This window comes from Caretta caretta, chromosome 7 (genome assembly GCF_965140235.1).
Source record: "Caretta caretta isolate rCarCar2 chromosome 7, rCarCar1.hap1, whole genome shotgun sequence".
Classification (NCBI taxonomy): Eukaryota; Metazoa; Chordata; order Testudines; family Cheloniidae; genus Caretta; species Caretta caretta.
The window spans coordinates 61,409,433-61,429,644 of NC_134212.1; the positions used below are offsets into that span (position 1 = coordinate 61,409,433).

General features: G+C 41.9%; 1 protein-coding gene across 1 annotated transcript in view; it reads right to left on the reverse strand.

The window, feature by feature from the left end:
• Window positions 1-20,212, reverse strand: part of LOC125640185 (erlin-1-like) — a 58,271-nt gene that overhangs the window by 23,035 nt on the left and 15,024 nt on the right. The window contains 2 exon segments of the mRNA XM_048858429.2: window positions 8,360-8,406; window positions 9,808-9,889. Coding sequence (XP_048714386.1) covers window positions 8,360-8,406; window positions 9,808-9,889 — 129 coding nt within the window.

A 20,212-nucleotide genomic window follows, 5' to 3' on the forward strand; every position in this document is an offset into this window, starting at 1 on the left:
TATCTGCCAGTTACAGGCATCATAGAGTTTACTTTTAACTATACTAGAGACAAGGTACAACCTCTGCAGATGGAAATGTGATTTTAAAGCTTGTGTCCCTAAGCAGCTTCCCCTGCAACTGAAATTACATTGCACGTAAATAGTATTTGACGTTCCTTTGGTCATGATTAACATTGCTAAATCCTGACATTTCTGTTAATCATTTGTACTACTCTCTCCAGCTATAGTCCTTAGAGCCTTTCCTAGTGGTTACTCCAGATCTTAGATAACATGATGGGCCGTTCAGGCTTCCAGGCATATCTGGGAAGTGTTTAGTTTGTCTGCAGCGCCCAACACGGTATATCTAAGCTTTTCCCCTGTGGACTGAATCTCCAGGGTCAGGCTTCCTGTAAACTTCATGAGGATTTCTGTTTCTTCCCCCTCCCTGAATAAGGTGACTTTGCTTCAAATATAACACAAGTATATCATGTTTATTACATACATAAATAAAATCACTACTGTGATTGGTGGAAATACTTTACCAAAGGGGAGAATCTTGCAATGAGCCAAGAGCAGTCACACGCTGGATGAGGCTAATCTCCTTTGGAAGTCTGGTCCACAGCTTGACTGAGAATGCTTTATCTCCTCCTCTGACACTTCACATTGAGCTTTGTTAGCTACCATGTATGAGCGCAACACAACTGGAGTGGTGAGTCAAAACAAAGTTTTGAAATGGCAACAGAAGAGTGGAACAGATAGAATCATGCACTGCGGGAGTGGGAGGTTAGGGAATTATAGAAATGTAAGGCTGGAAAGGACCTTGAGAGGTCATCAAGTCCAGCCCCCTGTGCTGAGGCAGGACCAACTAAACTTAGACCATCCCCGAGAGGTGTTTATCCTACACTGTCAGAAGTTTTTATGAACAGGTTGGACAAATATGAAATTAAAAAAATTACGGTTAACTTAAGGAAATGTGTATTGCAAAGAAAGGCCATCACTAGCAAGTAGAATTCCTTGAAAATAATGAGTTATAAGGCCAGAAGGAATGAAGTAGGGAGAATGTTTGGTTCTAAGAATAACTAATGAGATAAGGGGAAGTTTCTAAAAAGAAGGCCTCTCACTGATAGACGTGAAAAAAGATCTATCTTAAAATGAGCCAAACATGGCTCTTCTCAACCCACACACCTGTGTTAAAGCCTACGTGAACCCGGGGCAATGGACAAACTGTTGGTAAGTAAGAAGAAGGGGAGGAAAGGCCTTGAGAAGGAAGGAAGTTGTAAAAATTTTATCTAGATAGAGATTGGAAATAAGGGTGAACTCGAAGGGTAAACTCTTAAAAGGGTTCATTGCTAATACCTGCCTGACCATGCTGGAGCTGACCAATACGGGTCTAAGCATCCCTGGGTTTATCCCATTTAAGTATCTTGATCAAATGTGTATAAATGGTTTTATTACTATTTGGATGTAGTAAATTGGTTATTAGGCAGCTTTTTAGACATGTTTAGAGCAACTGTACCATTTGGCTTTTGGATTGTTTGTAACAACCAGGGACACAGCCATTTCAACCGTGTTAACTCAGGACTAGTGATAGAGAAAGCTTATGCGTCCAGAGTACTGACTAGATTTGAAAAGCAGTCTACTTTCTCCCTATGAAAACCAATTTTTGCTGTGTGGTGGGCCCTGACACATTTCAGATATCTGGTGGGGTTGAGATGCATAAAAATGTACATTGCTCATCATCCTCTACAGTGTCTTCTGTCTGGTAAAATTAAAAATAGAACAGTGTCTAGTCCTACACCGACACTGTGGTTTCTGCTGCTGGAAGAGCACCAAACTGAAGTGTGTCCTCTTAAACAATCCTCACCTTTGCCAGCAGAACTATTCATTGATGGTAATCCATACAAGTGTCCTGGTGAAATTCCCTCTCATGAGGAGCCCCTAACCCTTTTATCGACGTGCAGTACATAAGTTTAAATTCCGAAGGGCTGCACCCTGAGGGTCTGACAATATATGCTAATGGGTTGCCCTAATATCAAAAGGGACCTGTCACAGAATTTATGGTTTGGGCTCTCTCGGTTCAGGATGAACCTGTGCAACGCAGATGTAGTTCAAACACTGTACAGTGTGTTGCTGCTGTATCAGAGGCATTATCGCTCAGTAATAAAGGACAAGTACCAGCTAGTGTAATATGTTCAGACTGTAAGGGTCTGTGATGCCTTAACAACAATCACCTTCCTTGATTTAGTACAAATTCATTTTGCAGTGCAGATTATAAGCCTTTATGCTATCAAGCCCTTTTGTCCGATGTATGGGAACTAGCAGGTAAATGGGCTAACTCAGTGGTATATGTGGTTAAAGTAAAAGCTCATACCAGACATGGGGAAGTGAACAAGAAAAACAGAGTGAATGAAGGTGCTGATAGCCAGGCTTTGGTGTGGTCCCATCCCCAATTATCCAGTTCTTGCTGTTACCATTCGAGCACAAGCAAAAACCATTGATTTAGTAACATTGCAAGAATCTGATCCACAGATATCTGCTTGTACACAAAAAAAATGCTTGGGGAGTTAAATGGTAAAACACTCTTTACCAGGGAAAGTTCCACCACAACCCCTTAAAAGGGAAATGTTAAGACTGGTGCATGATGTGCCATCAATGGCCCAGCAAAATGCTGATACCACTTATCAGTGACTAATTAAGGCAGCCTGGTGGCCCTATTGTAAAAAAAAAGATGTAAAAATTCATGTTAACAATTGCCTGGTTTGTGCTAAAAGCAATCCACCAGGGAAAAAACAAAACATGGATTTATCCAGACACAGCAACAGGGGCAGGTTCATGCCAAAATGAGGGCATACTTTAACAAACCAGCCCAAGGTGTAGATTGGCAAGTTGGGGACAGAGTGATGGTGCAGTGAACACTGGAGGGAAAAACAAACAAAAACGTTTCCGGCACCAAGATGGGGGCCTACTATAAAATACAAAAATCCAACCCTGCAGTTTATCTGGTATGAATAGAAGCAAGTTCTAAAAACAAGGATTGATGACGAGATGCTACTCAGCTAAAAGTTGTTCAAAGGTTCCCACTAAGGGAGCACCAGAAATTGTGTTTTGATTTTTCAGTCTGTAGGAATTGTATGGAGAAGCTGGTGTAATCATGCATACGAAGTCTTGGTGCACAGAGAACACAACTTAAAACACAGAAACAATCCAAAGTGACAGCCAGAAGCCCAATTAAGTTATGGTGCAAAATAAATGATGCCGGTGTATCAAGTACAATTCTGCAAGTGGCCTTGCGGAAAAGTGAAATCGTGGTGATTGTGTAAGGAACAACAATCAGCATCAATCCCTGTTTACGAAATGGTAACTTGAATTTTCCATACGTGAATGCTAGGCATAAGCAACATTATACATGTTGTGTGTTTCCTGTAAAATTTATTCAAATAAGGGCTTATTTCTACCCTTCCTGATTCTCAAAAGGGCACATATCAATAAGGGTAGCACAAATACTGTACATTGGGGGGTGGGGGAAAAAAAAAGAAAAACTCAAAATGCTCTAAGGTGGAGGTAGGACCTAGTAATGAATGGGAATTAAGGTCCCTTAAAGAACTGCTGTGCAACGATGTTCAATTTATATATGTACCTGTGTTGTTGAATTTGACTTTGTTGCAGCTGCCAAAAGGGTTATGTCTGCCAGGGCTTGGCCACTTGTATGGTAAAATGATAGAGGACTATTAGAAAGCCTTTCTTGACAGAAATGTAGAGGAAAAGGCACTTGAATCAATTCAAAGGCAAAACTGCTGGAGTCTATCCACCAGTGCTGTACAGGGTGGTTTCAAACTGGAATCAGCTGGACCTCGTGGGAACACAAACTAGCATTCCAACACAAGCTGGCTGCGGACCTATTGAGTCCAATGAATGAGCACAGCAAAGAACATATTAAGAACTTTGGAATGTATATAATATGCATGACTTAGTTAATTTGTTTAAGGAAGTACAGCATAAGGTAGATGAAACAGATAACCAAACTAATAAAGATCAAAGCAGGCCAATAGTCAGGGCCATAACAATGTGTGTACGGAGAAATATGCACTAGACAAAAATCAAGGCCATCCTCACTCATATAGAGCAAGGTAAATTGCCCTCTTATTACTACAGAGAAATTAAAAACTTGGTATAGTACTCTTTATCCCACTCATACTATCCCATCCAATAACTGCAGAACACCACGTTCAAACCATTATTAGAGTACTACCACTGGGAGTACTGGAAGGCACTAACCCATAAGGTTTTAAAAGAGTTTGTTTCTCCTCAAATACTGTTTCAAGATAATGACAAGATCTGGTGAGCCTTGGACTTGTTCTGTTGCTCACCTACATCTGCAGCAGCTGTAATGTCTTACAGACACAGTTGCCAGCATGCGGGCTCACTCTGGGGGAGCCATCTCCAATCTGCACAATATAGTTGAGATGCTGAGGAACTGGTGAAGTGGAATGGTAAATATTGTGTGTGGGCTGGAAATAAACCACTTCTAGCGTGGACCCAGAGTGTTATTTCAAGTGGCCAATGTTTTGTTTCATAACAAAATCCACTGTAACTGAAATACAGGCTGAATTCAGATTCCAAGAGGACGCTATCAAAGCAGTACTCAAGTGTGGGCATCCTAGTCTTCCTTTGAGCCTGGATCTTAAAATATTAATAGCCAAGAATAGGAAATTCAGGAGTTAACTAGCCCCTGGTGGTGGAACAAGCACAAACAAAGTTGATTATATCCATGGTAACTACTGTCATTTAAAGCTAGGGTAGTTAACCATATAAACTGTGGTAACTGAAACTTTGATTTTGTAGTGTCAAGTTTAACGGTTATGTAAGATGTTGCAAAATCATAAAAGGTATGTTTAAAATGCTTAATGTAGTAAAACCCACATAGCATGTAGGTTTTTAAGGCAGAGAATGTAGGATAAATACAAAAACTAAAGAATTAGGGTTAGCTTGAATTTAGTTAAGGAAATAGATGTGTTGTAAAGAAAGGCCCTGACTAGCAAGTAGAAGGAAGGAAATAATGAGTCATAAGGCCAGAAGGAATGAAGGAAGGATGATGTCTGGTTCAAAGAATAACTAATCAGATAAGGAGAAGTTCTAAAAAGAAGGCCTCTGACCGATGGGGGTGATTGCAGATTGTTTTACATAAAACTAAGAATCTTTCTTAAAGTGAGCCAACATGGCCTTTCCCAATCCACACAGCAGTGTTAAAGCCAATGTGAACAGAGGGGCAATGGACAAATTGTTGATCAGCAAGGAGGGGAGGAAAGGCCTTGGGAAGAAAGGAAGTTGTAAATCTTATCTGGATGAAGACTGGAAATAAGAATCAACTGTCTTAAATGGGTTTTTAGCTAAAATTAGTAATTGAGAATGACATCACTTATTTGTTGAAGGGAAAAGAAGTAAACTCTTAAAGGGTTCATTGCTAATACCTGCCTGACCATGCTGGAGCCAACCAATACAGGTCTAAGCACCCCAGGGTTTAGCCCGTTTGTAAGTATCTTGATCAAACGTTTATAAATGTTTTGTTACTGTTGGATGTAATACATTGATTATTTAGGCTTTTTAAGGAATGTTTAGAGAAATTGTGTACGGGGCCCTTGGATTTAATTCAGGAATTTATGGTTAAATTAGTGCCATGGTAACACCCTACATAAATAATATTAATTCCAACAGATGAGGGTTCAAAAACCTCCCCTGGAAGCCTATTCCAGAGTTTAACTACCCTTATACTTAGAATGTTTTTCTTAAATATCTAAACTAAATATCCCTCGCTAAAGATTAAGCACATTACTTCTTGTCCTACCTTCACTAGGCATGGAGAACAACTGATCAGAGTCCTCTTTATGACAACAGCCGCCCTTAACATATCTGAAGATTGTTATAGGTTCCCCCGGTCATCTTTTCTCAAGATGAAACATGCCCACTTTTTTTTAACCTTTTGGCACAGGTCAGGTTTTCTAAACCTTTTATCATTTTTGTTGCTCTTCTCTGGACTTCCCAATTTGTCCACATCTTTCCTAAAGCGTGGAGCCCAGAAATGGGGACAGTACTCCAGCTGAGGCCTCACCAGTGCTGAGTGGACCGGGACAATTACCTTCCATGTCTTACATACAACACTCCTGTTAATACACCCCAGAAAATCAGTCTTTTTTCACACCTGCCTCAGCTTGCTGACTCATTCAATTTGTAATCCACTATAGCCCCTAGATCCTTTTCAGCAGTACTACCACTTAAGTAGCTATTCCCCATTTTGTAGATGTGCGTTTGATTTTTCCTCCTTAAGTGAAGCACTTTGCACTTATTTTTATTGGATTTCATCTTGTTGAATTCAGTCCAATTTCTCCAATTTGTCAAGGTCCTCATGAATGCTAAACCTTTCCTCCAAAGTGCTTGCAACCCCTCCCCGCAGCTTGGTGTCATCTGCAGATTTTATAAGCATATTCTCCATTCCATTATCCAAGTAGTTAATGAGAATACCGACTACTACTGCACCCAGGACCGATCCTTGTGGTGCCCCACCAGATACACCCTCCCAGTCTGACAGCAAATCACTGATAACTACTCTGCGTACGGTCTTTCAACCAGTTTTGTACCCTTATAGTAATTGTTTGTTTATGAGACTGAACCAAAAGCCTTACTAAAATGAAGATATATCACATCTATTCCTTCCCCACTCTGCACTAGGCCAGTAACCCTGTCAAAGGAGTCAAGTAAGTTGCTTTGGCATGATTTTGTTTTTGACAAATCTATGCTGGCTACAGGCAGTCCCTGGTATATGTCTCCCCCTTATCCGTTGTTTCACATATCCATCGCTCATCAATAGATTAACATGTTCCGATTCACATCGGTCCCAATCCGCATATCCATCGTTTGCAACTTATAGTACAATACTGCAAACGATGGATATGCGGACAGACGTGAATCGGAACACATTCCCCTACTGACTAGCGATGGATATGCGAAACAAGGGATAAGGGGGAGGTGTATACATCCAGCCCCCCTCTCCCCCCAATCCTGGCTCTGCTCCTGCCCCAGCACTTGCCCCACACCACCCACCTGGGTGCGGGGGCTTGCCCAGCTCTGGCACTCCAGCCGGGGAACTGGGTCAGTGGCTTGCCCTGCTCCACTTCCCCGCACCCTGGCAGGAGTGCCGGGCGGAGTGGGAGAAGCCCCCGCGCCCCAACCCCACTCCTGCCCATGCCACTGCTGTACCAGCGGGTGCCTAGTATACATCATTTTGGTATACGTGGCCCTTTTCAAGAACACAACCCCAACATATACCAGGGACCTGCTGTATTCCTTATTGTTCTCTAGATACTTTCAAACTGATTGCTTAGTTTGTTCCAGTACCTTTTCAGGTATCAAAGTTAGGCTGATTGGTCTATAACTCAAGAAAGAGGGGTTTCATTTTGTGGCACGATCTCGTTAACTGACCCACAGAAATAGGTGGAATATTACTGACTTATGCCATAAAATATATAAGATGTGCAATATAGCTAGGTTAATGTTTCAGAAGAAACTTTCAGTTCTAGAATTTTCCAGACCCAAGAGGTTGATTTTGCAACATTAACAATGCATGAACACGTGTATAAATAAAGCACTTTGGAATACTTTGTGAAGATAAGCACTGCACACACAAAGCATTGTTACTGCTGCTTTAACTAATGCGTAGACAGCACTTGGATATTTAAATGCTATTGAAGTGCTAAACTTTACTTAGAAGGTTTGTATCTTGTACAATATTCATCTGCTCTTTTACTTCAGAGAAAGTTTCTGACCACCCAGACTAACAATTAGTCTGCGATGAACCAGATCCTGGCTTTTTGTCAGGGTTCATTTCAGGTGGTGGGACTACATTCCAAATGTGCAAGCCCAATCCAAGGGGATGCTGTTCTTATTTCCCTGGGATAGCATGGAAATCAGTGGTTGGCCTTCTATCATTAGAGAGCAAATTCCAAACTAAAAGCACTAAGAGGTTGGCTAAGGGAAAGAATGAGTGATGGAGGATCAGATAACAGGAGAAAAGTAAAACAAGAGAGACAGACAAGAACACACGCTGGAGAAAGTGGCACAGACAACTGCAGAAAGTCAGTTCTGGCCCCAGCAGGGAGCAATGTAAGAGCAATCTTTACTATTCCCACCCATATCCACTCTTTACAGACAAACATTCTGAACAGGCTTTATGCCAGATCAAACCCCCCTCAAAAGCTACTCAAAGGCCTCTGCCCATAATTCTCAGCCCCCAGGCCTGAGTGCCTCAGAGTGAATTAGCCACAAGTTGAGAATTAGACCGACCACATTGGCTTGCCACATCCAGGAAGAACATACAGGAGCAACATACCTCGTCCCACAAGGCACGTTTTTTACTTCATCAGTTTGCAATGTTGTCTGAAACAAGAGACATGTAATCAGGGCTCACAGAGAAACCAGGCACTTACCAGTCAACAGCCAAGCCCTAGACAGGCCCTCGCAGAGCTTTCTAGTCCAGTTCAGGCCATGCACTCAGTGGAAGCTCAGCACTCATGCTCTGTAATTGTTGCTGAGAAGAGGGGGATGCACAAGGACAGGATAGCCAACCTGTGGCTCCAGAGCCACATGCAGCTCTTCAGAAGTTAATGTGCAGCTCCTTGCATAGGCACCAACTCCGGGGCTGGAGCTACAGGTGCCAACTTTCCAATGTACCGGGGGGGGTGCCCACTGCTCAACCCCTGGTTCTGCCACAGGCCCTGCCCCCACTCCACCCCTTCCTGCCCCCTCCCCTGAGCCTGCCATGCCCCCCTCGCTCCTCTCCACATGCCATGGAACAGCTGATCGGGAGGTGCGGGGAGGCGGGAGGCGCTGGGAGCGGGGGGAGGTTGATAGGGGCTGCTGATGTATTACTATGGCTCTTTGGCAATGTAAATTGGTAAATTCTGGCTCACTTCTCAGGCTCAGGTTTGCCAACCCTGCATTAGGAGGAGCACCGCTCTTCAAGCTGTTGGGGCTGCTATAGGCAGGGAGCAGAAGGAACTTCTCTGGCATCTACTCCAGGGTGATGATTGAGGAAGAAGGGGATGGTGCAGGGAACTCCATTCTCTTTCCCCCTTCCTCTCCTTCCCTCAGTGCCCAAAAGGATTGCAGCTCCCTGCCTGGCAAATGGCAAAGTGAACACTTGCAGACCCAAGCATTGGGAGGACACATGGTGTCAGCAGCGGAGATGTCCCAAGGCAGGAGCCTCAGGGTCAGCGAGTAGCTTTTTGTTTGTGCCAGTGAAGAGCTCCCACTGGAAACGCAGCATGGAGCCAACATTTATTTGCAGTGCAGGGTGTTTCCACACTACATGCTCTCAGGAAGCCACCAGCATCTCTAGCCACAGTAAAGTGGATTAATTCATTCAGCCCTTCCAAACTCACTGCAGTGGTAACAATTCAGGGGAGGGCAAAGCACGACAAAAGGCAACAGAGCAAATGTCGTTCATTGTGATCTACTAAGTAGTGCACAGCCACCATGTGCAGTGGGGCCTGGCCTCTTGCAGCAGAATGTATCACTGCATTCTGGGACCTGCAGCTGCTACAGGCCATGCTGCATACTGGAATCTGTAGTACTATGGGTACACCAGGGGTTGCACCCCAACATCAGAAAGGAAGGTGGCTAATATCTGATCAGTGTGCCAAACTAGTGTGCTCTTATGCTACTAAGAACTGGCTAACATGGCCTTTATTTAGGCAAAATTCCAGCTCCACTGTCATATTTGACAGATACTCCATACAACCCCACCCTATTCCAGCTCCCCTGCGAGAGGTTACTAACCTGCACTGATTTGAAGGTGGTAATGAATGGAAGCATGATGTGATAGCCTGGTCCACTTGGGCTGGTTAATAATGCACCACCCCTGTGAAGAGACAAATGGGTCAGTTCTCAAGAAGCTGAAGAAGTAGATGTACTGACCCTTCCAGACCTCTGGTAAGTGTTCAAAGTACTGAACAGACATGGCCATGAGCTTCTATAGGTCAATAAGTCACAACAGCTCAGATAAGCTCTACTAGCCTGCTTGTTACCATGACTGACAATGGGAGGGTGAGAATGATTATTTTGCTCACCCACCAAAAACAAGTCACTTGCCCGGGCAAATCAAATTTGACAGGGCTCCATTAATATACAGCGTTACAGAATCATATGGTAAAGAAAATATATTTGTGACCTAACAGGTCACTGGACTAAAGAGCAAGCTATTCAATGCAGACTAAATACAAAAAGTTTCCCAGGAATTATTGATTTCATCAGCTCTTTTATGGGGTACTAGTACAAGATAACATTTGCCCTGTACCTGCTGTGTTCAGTTTGCCAGCTTCATGCCAGCGACGGACAAAAAATGCAGCTTCCAATTTGACAACAGGGGTATTCCTGCTAAGCCTTTTCCAGTAACACAACCCTTGTACAAACCTTCAGTAGTACCCAAGCTACAATTTAGAATAAACCAAGGCTGCTAACAGAGCTCTGGAAAACACTATTTTACACATACATCAAATCACAACTTTCAGTATCCTCCTCCTCCTTCCACATTAACGTCCCACAGAGGAGTGCATATTAACCCAAAGGCTTTGCTAAGAGACTGGCACTGTGGACAGCACCATTCATAATCTCTAAGTGACCAGGAAAAAGAAAAGGAATACTTGTGGCACCTTAAAGACTAACAAATTTATTTGAGCGTAAGTGACCAGGTGGATTCTGGTAATGCAGGGGCTGTGGAGGGCACTCTAAGCCTTGCAATAAACTCATACCTACCCTGAGGTGTTAGAACCAATATTACAGAAACATGGAGAGCTACTCCCTAGATGGTCTAGTGGGGAAGATCAATTTAAATCAAAGCTATTTATATCACCAATATTAATCATGATTTAAATCAGTAAGCAGGAAACTTTGATTTAAATAATTAATTTTAATAGCGTTTTGCATTTGTACTTTTAGTTATTTTCTTAAAAAAGGCTGATTCTTATTGGTTGGTAACCACTAAAACACACTGATCTGCAACTAAACACAGTATTTACAATAAATTTGATACTTCTATTTGCTAATCAGGAGGATATACTATGAGGTAACTATTTAGCTTAGAGGAAAAATTAAGAATCTGAATATGTTTAAGAAATGTATCTTTCATCATTTTCTTTTTTACTAGATTAATGACAGGCTCTATTCGGATGAAAATTCAAAATCAATTAATGCACAAAACCAGCATCTTAAATTTTCAGTTAAACAAAACTACCTTGAATGTGCAGGATACATAAGAAAAGTTAGTCAAAACATGTCTTGCATTTAAAACTGATCAATTAAACAAAGGAAGTATCTGCAGTAAGTGAACTGACCAGATTGTCTTCGGTCACTATGCCTTTCAAGACTCTAGACCCAGTACATCTCATTTCTCACACCTAGATCTTATTCAGATATTGGAAAAAGAAAAACAAGCTATCCTTTTTCAAATCCCAGTTAGTCTCAAATGCTGAATGAGCTAGTCATTGAACTGAACGAGTTGAATGAACTGAAATGAAGAAAATATTTTCTCTGCACCTGTAGTAGATGTTTCTGCTGTCAGAAGACAGTTTAGCACTTCAGCAAACTCTGGTTCCAGGTGCTTAGCCAGTGACTTTCACCAATTCAGTGGTGTCACTTTCTTTAAAACTTGGCAACAAGTATGTACTGCTAAATATTATTTTTATTCAATTTAGAGTTATTTTAATAGATTTTTAGTTTAAGTCTTAGCATAGGTTGTCACTTTTGAACTAGTTTTTTTTTTTTTTAATTAAACCTATGGAAAATAGAAGAATTCAATTTATATAAATTTCAATTTTTGTTTTAAAGAAACATCTAGACCACTGCTATCATGAATAAATGTGTGAAGGCAAAGAAGCACTGCACACCAAAATGAAATTGGGATTTGAAGCCGATATGAGTGTGCACTGGAAGCCTCCAACCTCCCACCCGTCCACAAGCTACAGTGAGGTGGCACACAGTGGAATGAAGTTTTAATTAACTGAACTTTGTAAAAAACGCACTCCTGAAATTTACTTGCTGACCCATTTTGCACATCATTCTGTGAGAACACAAGTACCATAGGAAACAAAGAGATGCCTAATAATTGTGATGTTGCAGTTGCATTCTGAGGCTGTTCCCAGGGCAACAGAGGAAAGAATTACATTATTAGTTAAAACTTATTTTTGTGCTGAATCTAGCCAGGTTTTAGAGGCTATGTCTACACTACACAGCTTTTAGCGACTTGGTTGTGTCGCTACAGCCGTGCCACTAAAAGTTGTGCAGTGTAGCTGCTGTTTGTCGGCTCTCCTGCTGACAAAAAACTTACAGCGTAGCCGCTGTTTGTCAGGAGTCGGGAAGAGCCTACCAAGCAAGGAGACAGTTGTTTCAGGATAATTAGTTTACTTCTTAAATTGTGCAATTTATAAAAAGGATCATGGCTAAAGATGGATCCCAATGAGAAGTAACAGATTACATCAAAAAGCATTAATTCAGTCAAATTATCAAGGGGTTGCTAATTACTTTTCCAATGAAAGCATGCTAATAATGTTGGTATCAGAACTGCACCATCTGTTTATGCAGAGCACAATCCCACATTCAGCTCTTTTCTTACTGCCTACATTTCTTCCACCTTACACAACCGATCTACCAGCTTCCCAAGGTGCACTTACAATACGACAGAGCTTGACCATAACAGAAAATTCTGCTTCCTTTTCTCCTGGGCATAATGAAAGACCCATTTACTCTCCTCAGTCTGTTACGAGTGGCTGGAGAAGAAGCATCAAACTCTGAATATGTGGGGCAAGGGAGGAGGAAATGTCAGAGGGATGGTGAATAATAGAGAATATTATACAAATCAATGGTGTGGCCTTGTGCGGACACTGTATAGCACTGGTCACCCCTCATCTCCAAGAAGATGCTACAGAACTAGAGGGGTTTCACAGATGAGTGCAAGAGTGATCAAGGGCCCAGAAAAAGACTCTTGTATGAAGAAAGATTGCAAAGACTGGGACTGGGACTGTTACTTTGAAAAGGAGACCAATAAGAGGGGGTGTCAAACATACAGCTAAGGGCAGCATAAAATCCCTCCTTTGCCTGTAAAGGGTTAAGAAGCTCAGATAGCCGGTGTCAGGGTTCCTTCCCCACTCTGAACTCTAGGGTACAGATGTGGGGACCCGCATGCAAGACCAGTTTAGGTTAAAACTGTTTAAAGGTTTAACCAGCTTAGGTTAAAAACTTCCCCAAGGTACACACTTCAGGCCTTGGCCTTGAACAGTATGCTGCCACCACCAAGCGTTTTAAACAAAGAACAGGGAAAGAGACCACTTGGAGACGTCTTCCCCCAAAATATCCCCCCAAGCCCTACACCACTTTCCTGGGGAAGGCTTGACAATAATTCTTACCAATTTGTACAGGTGAACACAGACCCAAACCCTTGGATCTTAAGAACAATGAAAAAGCAATCAGGATCTTAAAAGAAGAATTTTAATTAAAGAAAAGGTAAAAGAATCACCTCTGTAAAATCAGGATGAAAAATACATTACAGGGTATTCAGATTCAAAACATAGAGGATCCCCCTCTGGGCAAAACCTTAAAGTTTCAGAAAACAGGAATAAACCTCCCTCTTAACACAGGGAAAATTCACATAAAACAAAAGATGAACTAATCCGCCTTGCCTGGCTTACCTATACTGGTTGCAATATTGGAGACTTGCATTAGGATGGGTTGGAGAAGATGGATTTCTGTCTGGCCTCTCTCAGTCCCAAGAGAGAACATACACGTAAACAAAGAACACAAACAGAAGCCCCCCCCCGACACACACACACACACACACAAGATTTGAAAGTATCTTGTTCCCTTATTGGTCCTTTGGGTCAGGTGCCAGTCAGGTTAGCTGAGCTTCTTAACCCTTTACAGGTAACAGGATGCTGCCTCTGGCCAGAAGGGATTTTATAGCACTGTATACAGAAAGGTGGTTACCTTTCCCTTTATATTTATTTATGACAGCCGGGTTGGCACCTGACCAAAAGGACCAATAAGGGGAAAAGTTACTTTCAAATCTGTGGGGGAAGGTTTTTGTTTTAGGCTTGTGTATTCTCTCCGGAGACAAAGAGAGACAGAGACCAAGCAAGTAATCTAGCTCCTACTGAATGATACATCTAAACTTACAGACATAGTAAGTAATAGCAAGAACATGCATTAGAGTATCTTTTGTTTTAGCTTGTAAATTTTCTCTAGGCTAAGAGGGCGGTTTATTCCTGGTTTTTTTGTAACTTTAAAGTTTTGCCTAGAGGGGAATCCTCTGTGTTTTGAATCTGATTACCCTGTAAAATTACCTTCCTAAAATTACCTGAGTTTACAGAGGTGCTTCTTCTATTTTGTTTTTATAATAAAGTTCTGTTTTTAAGAACCTGATTGGTTTTTAGGGTCCAGTCTGTGCTCACCTTGTTTACCTATCTGGTTGGTAGATTATTCTCAAGCCTCCCCAGGAAAGAGGGTGAAGTGGCTTGGGGGGATATTTTAGGGAAACAAACTCCAAGTGGTCCTTTTCCTGAATCTTTGTCTAACTCACTTGGTGGTGGCAGCAGTACCCATCCAAAGACAAGGAAGGATTTGTGCCTTGGGGAAGTTTTTAACATCAGCTGGTAGAAATAAGCTTAGGGGGTCTTTCATGCGGGTCCCCACATCTGTACCCTAGAATTCAAAGTGGGGAAGGAACCCTGACAGGGGGCACGACAGAAGTATCTTAAATGATGACTGCTCAGGGAGATTGGAAATATCTGTTCTCCTTGTCTCAACACAAGAACAAGGGAAAGTGCAGTGTAAATAAAGGTGGAAAATTCAAAATGAACAAAAAAGGGCCTTATCATACAATGCATGATTAAACTGTAGAACTCACTGCCACATGAAGTAGTTGAAGCCATGAATTTAACAAGATTAAAAAAAGGATGGAACATTTATATCCCATTTATTCTTGGGATAAGAAGAATGTCCAGAGTTAGCATAGTTAATGACAACAAACATTGTGGCAGGGATATTAAACCTATTGCTTCAGGACTTAAGCCAATCTCTAACTATTAGAAACCAGGATGAAAACTAATGTGGCGGCAGATTATTATACATCCGCTACTGAAGGCTCTTACACCTTCCACTGAAACACCTGTGCTTGCCCCGTCAGACACAGGAGACGAGGCTAGATGAGTCTAGGGTCTGATCCCATATGGCAGTGCCTATGTATAACCACCACATGTTATAGACCAGTGGTTCTCAACCTGTGGCCCACAGGCCGTTTGCGGCCCAATCAGCAGAGCTGTGGCCCATGTGACATCGTCAGGGCCATACAGGTAGTATTGGATGTGGCCCACATAACACATTATGGGCCGCATATATGGCCCACAACTGTAAATAGGTTGAGAACCACGGTTATAGGGAGAAACAATGAGAGTGACAGCTGGATCCTTTTAATAAGGATGTGCGTTGTCATCAAAACTGCACTGTCTCCATCTGCTGGATGGGAAGAACTAGAACCCCTACTTTTGGACTGGCAAGGAAGAATGAAGAGTAAGTGTGCCAAAGCTTGAAGTTCTCTCCATGGTCCTCAGTGTTTTATCACTATGTGTGCTTTATTCAAAGGAAGAGGTATTAAATAAAATTTGCAGGATCCTTGGCAGAACTTTAGGTACAATTAATACCTAGAGAACAGCCTGGGGCAATAAACTGCCAAGGAGGGCGGGAGACACAGGGGACTATCCATAATACCAAGCATGGACTGATAGTCAGGTGACAAGAGTAATAAGATAAAACTGAGGGAAAAAAAGCCCAGCCTGGATTATCCCAAATGGTTCATGACAGCGAGAGCTGAAGTATTAACTATAGAATCATCTCTTAAGCAAGTGGCCGGAGCCCCGCCACTTGGGTCACTGGAAGCTAGAATGGAGAAAGCCCTGAAAGGAATAATCCAGCACAGGCTTTGCGAACAGGATATAGAAAGCGCTGGGTTCTCTCCCTAATTTCTACCCTTCCATTCGCAGAAACTGCTTCCAAAACGTGAGGACTATATCAAAACTTTCACACACAGGTTTGAGATAAAAAGTCCCAGAATGTTTTAAACCAAGCAGTGGCAGACTTATAACACATTACACAACCACAGACAGTGTCCACACCATCATTTAAGGGCTTCAGCTCCCACAAACCCAATCATGGCAAATATTTCCCTACTGGGTCTGTTTATGCAAATTATTGTGTACATGTATATAGTTTCCCACATCTTAATAATTTCCTACATCAAGGCATGAGGTCTTAGGACACATTCTAAAACCACAGTTTCCTCCAAATGAGAAACAGATGCATCAAACATTTTGACCACAGATAAAATTAGGCTCTAGACAGGAGAAATACTGGCCCCAGTTTAATACAGGATTGGCCCAGATGAAATCCCATTTGGATAACTCATGAAGTACATGACCCCTGATCACCTGACAACATGAGCAGAAGGGACAAGCATAAAGCAGATGCCGTAAGTATTATCAACTTAATGAATACAGCAGCTAGTGATAACTTCTACAGTTAGGGCTACAAAGCAGCTTCCTTTAAAAATAGCCAGATTTAACTTTTAGAATTCCTGAAGGATTTATTTTTGGGGTTGAACACTCCCATGGCCAGTCTCTGCCAAAAGGTGACATTTTTAGAAAGATTAGTAAAACTGCTGAGCCATTTAAGAGTGGAGAGATTAGAAAAAAATATTTTTCCTACTCAAAAAAGCCCCCAAAAAACCTGACTACACTCATTGTAAGGGAAGTCAGAAGAAACCTCAAAACAGCTGAACTTTGAAACTTCTAATTTGACAAAGAGAGGTCATCTCAGTCCAAAAAATTTTAAATGAAGTTAGGAACATTTGAAAAGATTTAAAAATGTATGAAAATTGAAGATGTGCAGCAGAACATTATCAGGTGTGTGCTGTGTGATGAGCCACACAGGGAGTTAAGGAACAGTCAGATTTGACCTTTGCATTTTGCAGGGGCTGCAAAAAACCCTTCAATTCTTCACTAATCTCTCCCAACACAACAGACGTTTTGTCCACTGTGCGGAGCATGTAATAACTGAGGGTCAAGGTGATTTTTCACAGATGTTAGGGCCAGAAGGAACCATTAGATCATCTAGTCTGACTTCCTGGGTATCACAGACCAGAGAATCTCACCCAATGATTCCTGCAGTCAAAGGAACTGTTCTTCCCGACTACATACGTGAACACTTTAGCACCCAATATCCTGTGGTGGAACTAGAGCATCTTTTTTACAGAGACATCCAGTCTTACTTTAAAGACTCCAAGGGTACATCTACACTGCAATTAAGCACCCACAGCAGGCCTGTGTCAGCTGACTTGGGCTCACAGGACTCATGCTGTGGGTCTGTTAATTTAGCACAGACGTTCAGGGACCCTCCCCTCTTGTGGGATCCCAGAGCCTGGGCTCGAGCCCAAGCCTTAATGTCTACACCATAATTAAACAGCCCCATAGCTTGAACCCTGTGAGCCAGAGTCATCTGACACAGGCCAGCTGTGGGGTATGTCTGCACTGCAATTAAAAACCCAAGTGATGATGAATTCATCATTGTGCTTGCTGACCTAGGAAATACCCCAATTTATTTAATGGAAAAGGGACGGTTCCAGCATAGCCCAGATCTTATATTTCCTGCTTGTCTGATTAGGGTGCAATTCAATATTCCATTTGCATATGTTAAAGTGTAAAGCAAAACCTGCAGGGTGAGCACCATGGCCAAGTTAAGGAGGCTATGGGATTTCGCTTCTGCATTCCATAAATGCTGGGGAATGTAACAATTACACTGCCATTCATTTCTGCATTTAGTACTCTTTGAACTGGGGGCTCCAAACAGTGTCCTGGGTCACCCACATCTTAGAAGAGAGATTGTCTGCTGGACATCTCTTCTCAACCACAATCACATAAAATCTCTGTGGTATCTACAGCAATTGTTTATGTGGAAAAATAAAATAGGAAAATAATGTACATTTAACTTACGTTAGAGTTAATTTAGCAACTGGAAACAAATAGGAGGATATTAAACAGCAGCTACGAAGGTTAGACCATTTTAAATCAGCAGGTCCACATAACACGCATCTCAACATTTTAAGAGTTGGCTAAGGAGCTCGCTGGACCATTAATGTTGGTTTTTAATAAATCTTGGAATACTGGGAAAGTTCTGGAAGAAAGTTAATGTACCAATATTCAAAAAAAAAACAACAGGATAATCCGGGTAATTATAGGCCTAGCAGTCTGTCATTGATCCGAGGCAAGATAATGTAGCTGCTAATACAGCACCCAATTAATAAAGAATTAAAGGAGAGCAATATAATTAGCAGGGTAAGTTCTATCCATGTACATCACACTGGGAACAGGCATTCACCCTTCAACAGATCATTGAAAAAAACTACTGCATGGCAAAAACCCACCTTCATCAACTTTCTCGTCTTCAAGAAAACATCCGACAGGGTTCACAGAGACCCTGTGGAATATTGCTAGGAGCAATGGGAGACCAGACGAGCTATGGAGACAGATGCGCAGTAAGACTGGTGATAACACACACCCTTGTCTAACTCCAGTCACAATACTGAACCTCTCACCTAGGCCTGTAACCAATCTTCTTAGCATTAGCAATAGACTGGGTGATGATGTGGGCAACAAGCAGCATGGTGGTCAGAATATAACTGATTAGTGGAGATGAGTTACAAGACCTTGACTTTACAGGCAACATAGCTTTACTAAGTACGTCACAGAACAGAATGATTGCCCTTCGTTTTGATGCCCTCTGTGGCAGAACAGGAAGCCAAAAAAAATAAAAAGTACTGAAAGTAAAAGCAGAGAAAACCAAGACTATGAAGGTAGGAAACTGGACAACAAATGCAGAAGTGGAGGGAAAAGAAATCCAACAGATAGAAAAGTTCTGGTAGCTGGGGACAGTGACGACATTTTCAGGTGGCTGTAATAAACATTTATATGAGATTAGCAACATCATTTTTGGAAGGAGGAACGTCTGATCACACAGAGATCTGCACAAACTAAAGGTCAGATTATACCGTGCAATTGTAAGGATCACGCTGCTATACGGAGCAGAGACTTGGCCGATAACAGTAGCTAACAAAAAGAGATTGGAGGATGTCCATTCCAGAAGGCTGAAAAGGACACTGAATGATTCACACAAGAGTAAGAGAGCTGACAGAGCAGAAAGATGTTAGAAAATAGAACCAAAGGGAAAAAAGTTCAGGTGGTTGGGACATGTATACTGTATGGACAATAGGAAGCATGCTCAGCAAGCACTGAATTGGGTACTTGTGGTAAGAAAGAGAAAGTGAGTAAGGCCAATGAAGAACCAGCAGAAGACAGTGATAGAGGAAAATGAATGTGTTGGCATTGCCTGGGAAGAAACGCCGCAACTAGTAAATTACCATAATCAGTAGAGGAACTGGACTTGCCTGATGTGTCTGCAGCACAGAAGGAACTAAGGTCAAGGAATATAATTAATACCAATCTACATGAGTTTATGGAAAATAGATCCTGTCAAACTAATTTGATTTTTTTTTTTAACTTGGTTGCACAAGACGTTTTGATTATAAACTAGAAGGTAAAAATTAACATGGCACATTAAATGGATTAAATGATGACTAAACGATCGCTCTCAAAATGCAATTGTAAATGGGGAATCATCACTGAGTGGGAGTGTTTTTAGTGGGGTCCTGCACAGATTGGTTGTTGGCCCTATGCTATTTAATATTTTTATCAATGACCTGGAAGACAACAAATCTCTGATAAAGGTTGCAGTTGACACAAAAATTGGGGGAGTGGAAAACGACGAAGAGAACAGGTCATTGATTCAGAGTGAGCCGCATTGCCTAGTAAGCAAGCAACATGCATTTTAATGGAGACATATGTAAAAGCATACATCCTGGAAGTAAGGATGTCGGCCATAATCTATCCTGGGAAGCAGTGACTGAAAAAGATTTTTTGGGGGAAGGGAGGTAGACAATGAGTTCCCAGTACAATACAGAAGTCACATGGGGTAACGTGACCCTTTGATGTATAAACAGGGAAATCTCAAGCAGGAGTAGAGTGGTTATTTTACCTCTGTATTTGGCACTGGTATGACCAATGCTGGAATACTGTGTCCAATTCAAGAC